This window comes from Durio zibethinus, chromosome 3 (assembly GCF_047325235.1).
Source record: "Durio zibethinus cultivar Kanyao isolate XHJ-2024 chromosome 3, ASM4732523v1, whole genome shotgun sequence".
In the NCBI taxonomy this organism is placed as follows: Eukaryota; Viridiplantae; Streptophyta; class Magnoliopsida; order Malvales; family Malvaceae; genus Durio; species Durio zibethinus.
In genome coordinates, this window is record NC_143164.1 from 10,369,799 (window position 1) to 10,383,488 (window position 13,690).

General features: G+C 29.5%; 1 protein-coding gene across 1 annotated transcript; it reads left to right on the forward strand.

Annotated features, from left to right (window-relative positions):
- Positions 1-2,158: 2,158 nt before the first annotated feature.
- On the forward strand, positions 2,159-4,722 carry LOC111300113 (UPF0496 protein At1g20180-like). The gene is made up of 2 exons (XM_022895745.2): positions 2,159-2,195; positions 3,639-4,722. Exons 1-2 carry the CDS (start codon positions 2,159-2,161, stop codon positions 4,703-4,705), a joined length of 1,104 nt encoding a protein of 367 aa, XP_022751480.2. The 3' UTR covers positions 4,706-4,722.
- The last annotated feature ends 8,968 nt before the right edge of the window (positions 4,723-13,690 follow it).

The following is a 13,690-nucleotide window of genomic DNA, read 5'->3' on the forward strand; positions in this document are numbered from 1 at the left end:
AATCTTCATTAAAAAAAAAAAAAACTGATATATACACAACTTCTAACTTTAATTATGCTTTAGATGAAGAAATTTGCTTGAGCTAACGACAATAAAATTTTGCATTAGGTTAGTGAGGTGTTTCGTTACTTGGATTTGAGACCATAATCATGGGACATTAACCAAAACTGGTATAAGTACTTAAGGTTGATTAATACTTCTACTTAAAGAAAACATTAGAAATCAGTTTATCGTATAATGTTTTTCACTAGCTCTTTTAGTTTATTTAAGTAAATACAACCATATTTTTACAATCAAAGTATTGTATTTCATATGAAAATATTTAAAGCAATAGCACATTGACAAATGTCTTTTAAACATACATTATTTGCTAAGTTAGATGATCAATTATTTTAAAATTTTTAATTGTTAGAAAGAGACAATTATTATATATTTAATTTTAACATTCTCCCTCACATGTAAATCATATGACTAATTTATGAACTTAAACGCAGACAGGTGTAAGTGGAAGAAGGATTAAAGAAGTATTTGCAAAGCACAATGAATAACAAGACATTAGCAACCAAAAAAAAAAAAGACATTGGATAAAAAATATTAAAAGATGAGAATATTTTCTAATATTTGAATTTTGAATTAATTAGAGAATTATCATGTTAACCCTTATTTTAATTCCGTTAATCAATCAACATATATATATATATGGTGTTTGATAAATATTATTAAATTATTTGTTTACTGCACATATTATCAATATCTTTTTCAATATAAATAAAAAATTTTTTTTACCTGAATCGTAAAAATTTCTAAAATCGATCAATTATATATAGAGAATTATCATGTTAACCCTTATTTTAATTCCGTTAATCAATCATCATATATATATATATATATGGTGTTTGATAAATATTATTAAATTATTTGTTTACTGTACATATTATCAATATCTTTTTCAATATAAATAAACAAATTTTTTTTACCTGAATCGTAAAAATTTCTAAAATCGGTCAATTATTATATTTCATGTGACATCCACGTGAAGTTTTTATAAAATATTTAATATTTTTATTTAACAAATAATACACATATACTGAAATTATATTGATTAAATACCATATAGATAAGTTAAGTTAATAATATTAGCATTTAAATTAAAACAATATATTATTTAAAAGTTTAGAGTATTAATTATACATTTTATTGTTTTTTAGATGTCAATTTATATATTTTTTCAAAATTCAAATACTAAAAGCGTAATTAATTTCATATAGAACAATTAGAAACCTAACTTTCTTTAAAGCTCATATGAATATAACACATCCTTGTGACGTGAAATACCTAGTTCGCTATTTAACAAGGACATAATTAAGACATTTATGAAAGGACAGCTGTTATTTATTAGGTTTTTTTTTCCTTGGATGATGATTAGCAACTGCCATGCTTATATCATCCACTAGGAGAAGATCCTATCAGGTATCCCAACCAATATCTAGACATATATATATATATATATATTATCCCTAGTTAATGCATGAAATATGGTAGTAAAATATTGTTATAACGGTATATATGTATGTCGGTTAATTAAGCGAGATCCAGGGGTGTTAGATCTGTTATGAAATACTTGAACAAAAAGATAAGTTTCAGCCTCCATGCATGTTACTCTTCTACACAAGCATGAATAACTTACAAAAGCACACAACAATATAAAGACAAAGAAAACACAGGCCAAAAAGAGGAAAAGATGCAAACTTTAAGCCATAAAGCTTTGCAATTGCAATAAGCAAATATTATTGGAGAAATAAGTTTCCATATCTCTTTGTCTTCTCTTGATAAGATTATAGTTATAAGAAAGATGGCGTGAGATACAATTCTTAGTAAGGGTGTATTTCTTTTTTAAAAATGGCTTTATATAAGGCAAAGATATATGAATTCCAACCACAGCCTTGGCAGTCGAATAGCTCATCATTATTTACAAAACCCTCCATTATTAAGTTTCTTCCTTTTAAGGTTCTCTATAAGGAGGAGCCTGACTAGGATATTCCAATTACTTCTTGATACATATAGATTTCTCCTTCAAAGCTAGCAATACTTGATTCTCCTTCACCCGAATTCGATCTTCTATATCCAGCTTCTTCTTCCTAGGCAAGAAGAGATTAAGATGTTGGCAAAGTTTAGAGCTTCTAAGATTAAAAGAGGTATGCTCGCTCTTATAGTAACTCTGGCTTAATTTCATGTTGATGATTTTCCTCAATTCAAGGGAAAAAACACCAGTTAATAGAAACCAGAAAGAACTTACATTAATTTTTTTTTTTTTTTGGTATTTGAAATTATTAGGGTTTGATCTTGATTATTAAAACTAAAAATTTAACACTTAGATTGCAATGAGTGCTTTCTCTTGATCAAACAATCAAAATTTTAATGGAAACATCTACACTGAAAGATTTATAGCGCTACCTACAATGGGCATATGTGGTTTAATTTTGCATATTGTCGAAGACATATTTAAATGGAGCTTTCAATGAAAAAGAAAAAAAAGGGGGGGGGGGTTGGAATTTTGAAAATATTAGAATAATAATCTTCAATCTGTTAAAACAGGTGAAACTATCCAAAAAGCAAGGAAAAAAAATGGCAAAATTTTATAGCCTTTTGGCAGAAGAAAAGTTTTATAATCAAACCTCCTAGCTTCTTCAATAAAGCAAAGAAATTAATTTAATATTGATGAAACAATTGTGCTTTTGCATTTTAATAATTTTTCTTCATCAATTTTCCTTTGAAATGATAATAAATGTGAGAGTATTATATATCTGAATAGTCTTTCTCAAATGTTTAATGTAGCACCAAATAACACAACATATAAAAAACCCATAAATTAGATTGTTTTTTATTGATTTATGTATGTTCAAGAGGTGCACATATAAGAAAGAATAATTCATCTTATTATTTATTCATTTCTAGCTAATTTATCGCTGTGCTTTCTTTTCCATATTTCGGCAATGTAATCTATTAAATTCTACAAAGCCCAATAGCATACGCATTAGGAATTTTGTTTGCCGTTCGTGAGTTGTTCTTATAGAGTAAGTTTTAGAGTTAATTGCATATTTAATACTTGAATCGAGAAATAAATTGATGCATCGATGAATAAAATATATAATTAACATCTTGAATTTTTAAATTATGTATTATATTAATTTTAATTTTAATTTTGCTAGCATTATCAACTTATATATGTAATATTTGATAAATATTATCAAAATATATATTTATCATTTATACTATTAATATTAGTTTAATATAAATTCAAAATTTTTTTTTTCTAAATCTTAAAAATTATTTAAAATCAGTTAATTATTGTTTTGTCATGTAATATTCATATGACATGAAAATGAAGTTTTTACAAAATATTTAATATATTTATTTAACAAATTAATGATATACATGTAATAAAAAAATACTTGATAGCTGTTATACACACAAGTACTAACAGTATTAGAATGTAGATTAAAATAATATATTATTTAAAAGTTTAGAATGTAAATTGTACGTGTATATATATATATATATATTTAGGTATCAATTTGTATATTTTTTAAAAATTTAGATAAAAAATATAATTAATTCTAATATATACGGCTTTTCAGGTGAGAAGGAATTGAGAGATGCTCGCAAAAGTTTGAACGTAAATGAGGAATACCTGAGTGCTTTAAGAACCAAATCCTACGTAGAAATTTTCTCGAAAGCTCAATTACTAGCCAACGAACCATCTTCCCCATCTTACTTCCACCACAAATTCTTTCAAATCTTGGAACCCTGTCAAGACACCATACCTTCCATCCTCGAATCCGCAATCTTTTACAAAATACCCGAACTCAAAAACCTCATCCTCAATTACTTTGACATTAGTGCCGAAGCTTCAAATATATGTGGCCATCTCCTCACCAAAGTCAACCAAATTCAATGTAATTACCAGTTCATTCAACGAGCTCTCGATTCGTTTGATGATTATTATTCTCCTGAGAAGGCCAGACTAATTTTTTCGGAGCTAAACTCATTCATAGTCTTAAACAACCCATTTTCTAATCCAAACAAACATGATTTCAAGATGATCCATGACAAGTACACTTCAGTATTGTACCACCTCAAGTCAAAGAGAAAAAGGGTGGCTAGGAAGATTAAACTGATCAAATTCATCCACAAGGCATCTGGGATTTGCTTAACTGCAGCTTGTGGGTTAGTTGTAATAATAGCAATAGTTATAGCAGCACATACTCTTGCAGCATTATTCATGGCACCTGCAATTTTCAGCTTCCCTGTAAACTTATTAAAAAAGAAGAAGAAGAAGAAGCTCTTCAGGAATTTTCCATGTTTGAAATGTGGGTTTCTTAGAAAAGTTGGGGATCAGCTTGATGTTGCAGCCAAGGGAACTTATATTTTGAACAGGGATTTCGATACGATGAGTAGGCTAGTTTCCAGGCTACATGATGAAGTTGAACACAACAAGGCAATGATACAAATTTGTCTGGAGAGAAGGGAAGATAAACTTTGTTTGCAAGTAGTGAAGGAGCTGAAGAAGAGCAATGTTGGTTTCAGGAAACAGGTGGAGGAGCTTGAAGAGCATGTCTATTTGTGCCTTGTCACAATCAATCGAGCAAGGACATTGGTAATCAAGGAAATGACAACATCATTTAGAGAAGAACTGACGGAATAGTGTAATATACATACAAGAACTTCTTGCATAGTCTAATATATCAATTTTTTTTTTTTTGTAAATAACAATTTTTTTTTAGTTTTCTTACGGTTAGAACAATTGGAAGAGTATTCTCATGGATTTATAGCTGTATTTGATGAATTGTGAATGTAAATATTCTATACACTATAGGTGAATGAAAGGTTAATGAGTAAAAGATTATAAAAACATACATACAAGAATATGTATGGTTTATATATTTCAAACTTACTCATTAAAGATTCATTGATAATGGATATATATATATATATATATATTAAAAGTATATAAAATATAAAATAATAATAATAATAATATTATTATTATTATTATAAAGATTAGGTTTTAGATATCACAATTAACAAAATTCCACTAATAACAAAATTTTAAACTTTTTTTTTGGATAAAACAACAGTAAACGCTAAATCCTTAACCTTATATTTCTATTTTCTATGCAACTTTCAAAATTTCCATCCATGAAAAGAATGATGTAAACAATGACTAGATTCAGACCCCGCTCCGCGAGGCATTATTTTAAATATTTTATGATTAAATTAATAAAAAATAATAAGTAATTGATAATATATATTATTACAAAATTTTAATTATTTGAATCATAATATATTTCATAAGCTTTATCGTTAACTAATATCAATTTCTTTTCGAAAAAAATCTTGGACTACTCTCCAAACATTTTTTGTAAAGTTCCATAATCATTTTTCGCTTAGAATAATTAAAAAAAAAAATCGTCGCTTATAACTTTTTTTTTAAGTTATATTTTAAGAGATTTTCTAAATAATTACATTTTATTATTCAATTTATTTAATTAAAACTTTGTCATTTTATTTATTATTTAATTAAATTGAATTAGGCATGTAATCATAAATTAAATTAAACAAAAATAATAAAAAAATGCTAAAATTATACTTAAAAGTTATTGGACTTTTCCAAGCAAAAGAATGGAAAATTAATTTGAAATGGGTAGGATTTGATTGAGTCCGGTCCAGCCGCACATGAAAATTTTTTCTCTGCTCTCGAAAGCCAAAACGTATTATTAAAAGCCAAAATATTTCTTTTTTTATTTCTACTTTTCCTTTTCTATCTCTAATTAACTCTCACTTTATCGTAACGATTTTGCATCCACTCGATAAATTTGAAAATAAAATAAAAACAAAACAAAGTCACCACCAATTTTTTTTAACTATATGCGATTGACCACCTATTAAAATATATCATTTTAATGAAATCTTAAAATTTATTAAAAAGATAATTTTATGGTTTGCATAACAGTCTGATTCGACAGTCGATTATGTGTGAAAAAAAATTAGCACCCTCATAACGTCCGTTTAAAACGATACCAATTAACTACATGCTATCTTTTGATTTTGATAAAACACAATCATATTTTCGGTGTTTGAAAATTAATTTTCTTGATTTTTATTTTTTATTTATTGTTTTTATATTCAAATATTATTCGAAAAAAATAAATTAAAATCTTTTTTTATTAAAATAATTCTTAAAATATTTCAGTACGTTAGTAACATTAAAATAACTCTTTCTCACTTAAAGATTTCTTAGACATTATTTCTCAGAATAACTTAAAATTTTATCTTTGGAGGTCCGAATTTACTTTTCGTAAAAAATTTCTGTCATGAATGCAATGCAAATAATAACATATTGATGCACACATTTTATTGTCTTTTTAAAAAATTTTATTAATTATTTTATTTTTAATTTTGAAGAAAAAAAGAATTTTTATTGTATTGAAATTTTTCTATAAATATTTCAATACATTGATAATATTTAAAAATCTTCTCACCTAGGGATTTCGTAAAGTATCACTACTCGGAATACTTTTAGAATCCCATTATTGGATAAAATTTCTTTTTTCCTTATTTATTCTATTTTTAATAATATATTAATTAATTTTTTGTTATTATTCTATAAAAAAAGAAAAATTTTATTCTATTGAAAGTTTTTTATAAATACTCCAATACATTAGTAGTATTAAAAAAAATCTTCTCACCTAGAGATTTCATAGGTATCACTACTCGGAGTACCTCTTAATTTCATCGTCGGATAAATTTTTTTTTTAATTTTATTTATTTATTTATTTATTAATATTATTAAACAATAAAATTTTATTTTGGTAAATTTAAACATTTTTACATGCATAAATAATAATAATAATAATAATTAAAATAACAAAAATAATATATAAAAAAAACTTTTAAAAAATTCAAAAAAAAAATTTTTTACCTGAACCGGACCGGTCAATGGTTCAGTCAACACAGGTCTAGACCGGTTCGATTGGTTCAGCGCTGGTCTAATCTAGGCGATTCAACGGTTCAGCGACGGTCTGGTCCAGTTTACCTAGACCGACTGAGGGTAAAAAAGGAGAACAGGTCGTCGGGTGGATTACGCGGATCACGGGTCGAGTTGCGGGTTGACGCGCGGATCTTTAGGCCTCAAAATGATGTCATTTTAGGCGTTTATTGAAACGACATCGTTTTGGCTATTGGTCTTCTATATAAAAGTTAAATTTTTTTTTCATTCGTTTCTTCCCCTCTCCCAAAAAAAACTTCTCCCTTTCTTTCACAGACAAAAAACCAAGGGGATCGACCAGCTGCCGTCGCCGTCGCTGTTCGTCGGTCACCGATGGTCAAAAAATCTCAAAAGAGAGTAAAATGTTCCTCTCACCCCCTAAACACAGATCCAGCCTTCGTTTCACCTAGAAATGCCCCAAACGACGTAGATTTGGCCTGAAAGTTTTGGTCAAAAAAATTTTTTTTGTGTATTATGACTTGATTTTTTTATTTTTTTGCAGGTGTATTTTTTTTGGCACTGGGTTCCCCGTTCTAGGGGACTGTTTTTGTAAAAAAAATTTCAATAGAAAACCTTTTTTTTTTTTGTAAAATTTTTTGTAATTTTTTTTCGATTTCCTCCTCTTTTGTTTGCAGATTACAAGCTCTATTTATAAAGCTTGCTGGGATTCAAATCTCAGATCTTCTGGGATTCGAATCTCATTTTTCAACCAAAAATTCACGGTTGCCACGCGTGTTAGGCGGCTTGTCAGTCAGCTGCTGGCAATTAGCGACGACGATTTGGGACTTTAAGGATCGTGCATTTAATACACTAGATTTCAACCGGATAAGGAAGAAGAAGAAGAAAAAAAAAGAAAAAAGAAACAAAGGAAAAAATAAATAATAATAATAATAATAAATAACAATTAAAAAAAATGGTGTTTACAGCTACCCCTCTTTGCCTATTTCTGAAAATTAAGAATAAGGCACAAGAATAAGGCAAAGATAAACAAACAATCATTTTGCTCTTGAAAGAAAAAAACATTGAGCACAAAAAAATTATTTTTTTTTAAGGCTTAAGAAATTTAGCAACATTTTCAAAAATTTAAAAGGCTCCTCAAAACAGAGGCTCAACAACTTTAAAATCCTCTTAAAAAAAGCTCCTCTTAGCAGAGAGTCAACAACTTTAAATTCTCTTGAAAAAGCTCTTATCAGTAGAGGCTCAACAACTTTTAAAATTCTCATCTTGAAAAAGCTCCTCTCAGCAGAGGCTCAACAACTTAAAGAATCTCTTGAAAAAGCTCCTCTTAGTAGAGGCTCAATAACTTTTAAAATTTTCATCTTAGAAAAGCTCCGCTCAACAAAGGCTTAACAACTTTACGAATCTCATCTTGAAAAAGCTCATCTCAGCAGAGGCTCAACAACTTTAAAATTTTATCTTGAAAAAGCTCATCTCAGTAGAGGCTCAACAACTTTAAAATTTCATCTTGAAAAAGCTCCTCTCAGTAGAGGCTCACCAACTTTAAAAAAATCTTATCGTGGAAAAGCTCCTCTAAGCAGAGGCTTAACAACTTTAAAATTCTCATCTTGGAAAAGCTCCTCTCAACAGAGGCTCAACAACTTTAAAAATATCTTATCTTAGAAAAGCTCATCTCAACAGAGGCTCAACAACTTTAAAATTCTCATCTTGGAAAAGTTCTTCTCAGCAGAGGCTCAACAATTTTAAAAATCTCTTCTTTTCTTGAAATCGAGTTCTTGTCTTTGAACAAGTAAATTTCTCTCTTTTGAATTCTTTTGTTTGATCATTGTCTTTATCAAAATCTTGTTTTTCATTAAGAAATGAAAATTTTCTATCTTTGTTACAACTTCTCATGGATGCATGTACTGAGTGCTCTAAATGCAATACATGTAATGCAATCAAAATTATGCATTATAGTAAAAAGGTTTTCGAAAATCTCTCGTTTTTTGCTTCTTTTATCTAAATTCTCAACAATTGCTATATAACCAATCAAAATTATGCAACATCAATGTCTTGTCATGCTTTTCTTATCCTTTTTCATTTGCTTTTGTTAACTTTAAACAGTAATGATGAGATCTTTCATGTTTATTTTTCTTTTCATCATTTTAAGTTCAAGACAAATAAAATGCAATCACACATTTCTCTTATTCACTTGTACAATAAACATAAATATCAGATAAGGATAAAGGAAATGATAAGCATTATTTTCAAAAAAAAGATAACGTATTTCATTAGGCTGATAACAAGTGCATGACAAAGTGTTTAAGTTGAAACAAAGGTGCCCAAATAATGATTACAAGATAATCATGAACAAAATATTTTCGGATTCTTTCTCTAAAACTAAATCAGATGACTTCTTTGATTTTTCAGAGTTCGTCAAACTATACTTGCCCCTGTGTTATGGGATCTTCTTTTGATAATGCTTCTCTTTCACATCCAAGCTGTCTTTTTAGGTTTTCAGCTTAAATAAGTCAACAATTTTTTCTTTTTTTTTAAACAAAATATTTTTTTACAATATCTGAATTTATTAGAGTAGGTAAATCACCTCCATCCATCTCTGTCAAAATCAATGCTCCATTAGAAAAGGTATTTTTCACCACATACGGGCCTTCCCAATTTGGTGTCCATTTTTTTTTATTATCATGTTAATTTGAAAGGATTCTTTTTAGCACTAAGTCTTCTTCCCTAAAGCAACGGGGATGGATTTTTTTGTCATGTGCTCTTATCATCCTCTTTTGATATAATTGACCATGACAAAGTGCTGCAAGTCTTTTCTCTTCAATGAGGTTCAATTGTTCGTAGTGATTCTGAACCCATTCTACTTCTTCTAACTCTACCTCCATCAAGACTTTCAATGAGAGAATTTTCACTTCGATCGGTAACACAGCTTCTATTTCATATATAAAAGAGAATGGGGTGACATTCTGTAAGCATGCAAAGCAAAAGGTAACTTTTCATGTCAATCTTTGTAAGTATCAGTCATTTTTTTTAAGATTCTTTTGATATTCTTATTTGCAGCATCCACTACCCCATTTATCTTTGGACGATATTGTACCGAATTACAGTGACAAATCTTGAACTGAGTGCAAACTTCATTCATCATTTTGCTATTCAAATTTTTGGCATTATCAGAAATAATTGTCTCTGAAAGCTCATATCTGTATATTATCTCTCTTTTTATGAATTTACATACCATGGATCGGGTCACACTAGCATATGATGTAGCTTCTATCCACTTGGTGAAGTAATCAATCATAAAAAAGATGAATCTATGCCCATTCGAAGCTTTTGGAGTAATAGGACTGATGACATCTATACCCCACATAGAGAATGGCTATGGATGAGCTAAAACATACAATGCTATTGGAGGAGTGTAGATCTTGTCACCATAGATTGACACTTATGGTATTTTTTGACATAATCAATACAGTCACTCTCCATTGCCAACCAATAGTATGCAGCCCTTATAATTTGTCTAGCCATCATATGACTATTTGCATGTGTCTCACAAACTCCATCATGCATTTCTTCAATAATCTTCTTTACTTTAACGACATTTACACATCTTAAGAGCACTTGATCTTGACTTCTTTTGTATAGGATATCTCCATCAATGAAGAAACTCATAGCCAATCTTCTGATAGTCCTCTTATCATTTTTTGTTGCATGTTTTGGGTATTGCTGACTTTTAATGTATTGTATGATATCATGATATCATGGCCTCTCATCAACTTTTTTTTTGACACTTGAGCAATGTACTGGTACATCCTTAACATCCAGCTTAACGGGTTGGATTTCAGTATTTGTATCTATTTTAATCATTGTAGCTAGAATAGCCAGTGCATCAACAATTTGATTTTTCTTTCTAGACAAATGCTCAAATTGAACTTCTTCGAATTGTTTGACCAACTAAGAGATGTACTTATGGTACCGTATCAATTTGGAATCTCTGGTTTCCCATTTTTCTCACAACTGATAGATGATTAGAGCTGAATCTCCAAACACATATAATACTTTGATTTTCTTTTCAATTGCTGCTTGTAGACCCATAACACAGGCCTCATACTTAGTCACATTATTTGTGCAATTAAAATTTAACCTGACTGTAATGGGATAATGTGCCTATCAGGAGATATTAAATTGCTCCAATACCATAACCTAAAGCATTAGCAGCTCCATCAAAATACATCCTCCAAAACTTTTTAATAGGTTTATTTTCTTCAGTGGCCATTACATCCTCATTAGGAAAATCTAATTTTATTGGCTCATAATCTTCGACTGCACGATCAGCAAGAAACTTAGCTACGACACTTCCTTTTATAGCTTTTTGAGTCACATAAATGATATCATATTCTGAAAGCATAACTTACCATTGTGCTATTCTCTCTATCAATAAGGGCTTTTCGAAGATATACTTAATAAGATCCAGCTATGTTATGAGCCAAGTAGTGTGATAAAGCATGTATTGTCTAAGCCTTCTAGCTGTCTAGGTTAATGCACAACACATCTTCTTTAATGGTGAATATTTGGACTTTTAATCAGTGAATTTCTTACTCAAGTAGTAAATTACTCATTCTTTCTTATCAGTTTTATCTCTTTATCCCAGCACACATCTCATTGAATTTTCATGCACTGTCAAGTACAAAACCAAAGGTTTTCTTGGCATTGGTGGCACCAACACAAGTGGATTTGACAAGTATTCTCTGATCTTATCAAAAGCTTCTTGGCATTCATCATTCCATTCTTCAGGATCATGTTTTCTACGAAGCTTGAAAATAGGATCACACTTATAAGTGAGTGAGAGATGAAACGAGCAATATAGTTTAATCTCCCTAAGAAACCTCATACTTTTTTTAGGTATGAGAAGGAGATAAATTTTGGATGGCTTGTATCTTATCTGAATCAATTTTGATTTTTTTTTTACTGACCACAAAACCCAACAAATTTCTTGATTTGGCTCTAGATGTACATTTGGTAGGATTCAACTTCAACTGAAATCTTCTTAACTTATCGAATAGCTTTTTAAGATTGACTAGATGATCATTTCTTTCACGAGATTTTACGATCATATCATCCACATACACTTTTATCTCTTTATGTATCATGTCATGAAGAGAGTCACCATTGCTCTTTGATAAGTAGCACCAGTATTTTTTAACCCAAAAGACATGACTTTATAACAGAATGTCCCCTACATGGTCACAAATATGATTTTTTTCATATCATCTTGAGCCATCTTGATTTGATTATAGCTTGAGAAATCATCCATAAAGAAAAATATGGAGTGCATAATAGTATTATCTACTAGAGTATCGATATAGAGCAGAGGAAAGTTATCTTTGGGATTTGCCCTATTTAGGTCTCGATAATCGACACACATTCTCACTTTTCCATCTTTCTTAAGAATTGGTACTATGTTGGCTACCCATTCAGGATATTTTACCACCTTCAAAAATTTTGCATCAAATTGCTTTTTAACTTTCTCTTTAATTTTTAATAGCATCTTTGGTTTTATACGCCTTAGCTTTTGCTGTACTAGTTTAAATTCTGATTTCAAAGGTAACTTATATTCTATAATATCAGTACTGAGTCTTGATATATCCTGGTAAGACCATGCGAACACATCTACATATTCTCAAAGTAGCTTTTTTAGTTTCTGCCTTTCAGTTGGTAAAAGGGATGTACCAACTTTGACCTCTCTTTTATTTTCACCATCTCTCAAATTTACTGATTCGATAGTTTTTTTGGTAAGGTTCAATTGGCTTATCTTCATGTTCCATTAATTTTAACAAATCAGGAGGTAGTGTGTAATTATCTGAATCTTTTTTATTATCAAGTTCATCAACATAAATTAAGTTTCAAAATCAAATCCAAGATTATTACCATGATTATCTTCATGTTCATTATTTGGGACCCTGCAAAAGGGTATGATGAAGAAAATATTGGCACACAAAAATGGAATGACAAGAAAATGATGAAAAAAAGTAAATGGAAAGCAAAATGAAGATGAAAACAATAGAAAAAATATGGATGAATCTTCTAAGTCTTTTATTAAAACGACAAACATAAAGACACCATAAAAGATCACCTAATGCTCATAAAAGCAATTAGAGATTTAAAGTTTCACATTACTTTTCAGAAGTTTTAAAGACAACAGACAGCTTTACTACTTTTTAGTTATTTACCTTGAAATTTGTAGGATAAGGGTGCACGAACAACTCTTCATCTCGACTCTTCTTGTCTTTATCATCCATCATTTAAATGGCCAGCTCTAAAAATTTTTCTACGAATCATGCACTCAAGGCTCCCGATAAATCTGGGTAAATATATCCTTCCGAACAAAAAGAATCATAGAGATATGAAATGACTATGGTCTCTAACTTCGGCTTATATCCCCCAAGATTAGCCATCATCTTATTTTTTTTTTATTCACCATTCTCACTTTGTCCCATATTGTTGGCTTATACCCTAAGCCAAATCTATCTTTCTTGTCATGTATGATCGATGACTTCGTGATTCCTTACAGGTTCTTTCCAAGTCTGGCTTTACATCATCATCCTATTTTGGTAAGCTGTTTGACAACCATTTCAGTTATCGTAGACAAGTGTGACGAATATAGTTTATATCCCTCAACCACATATGCTG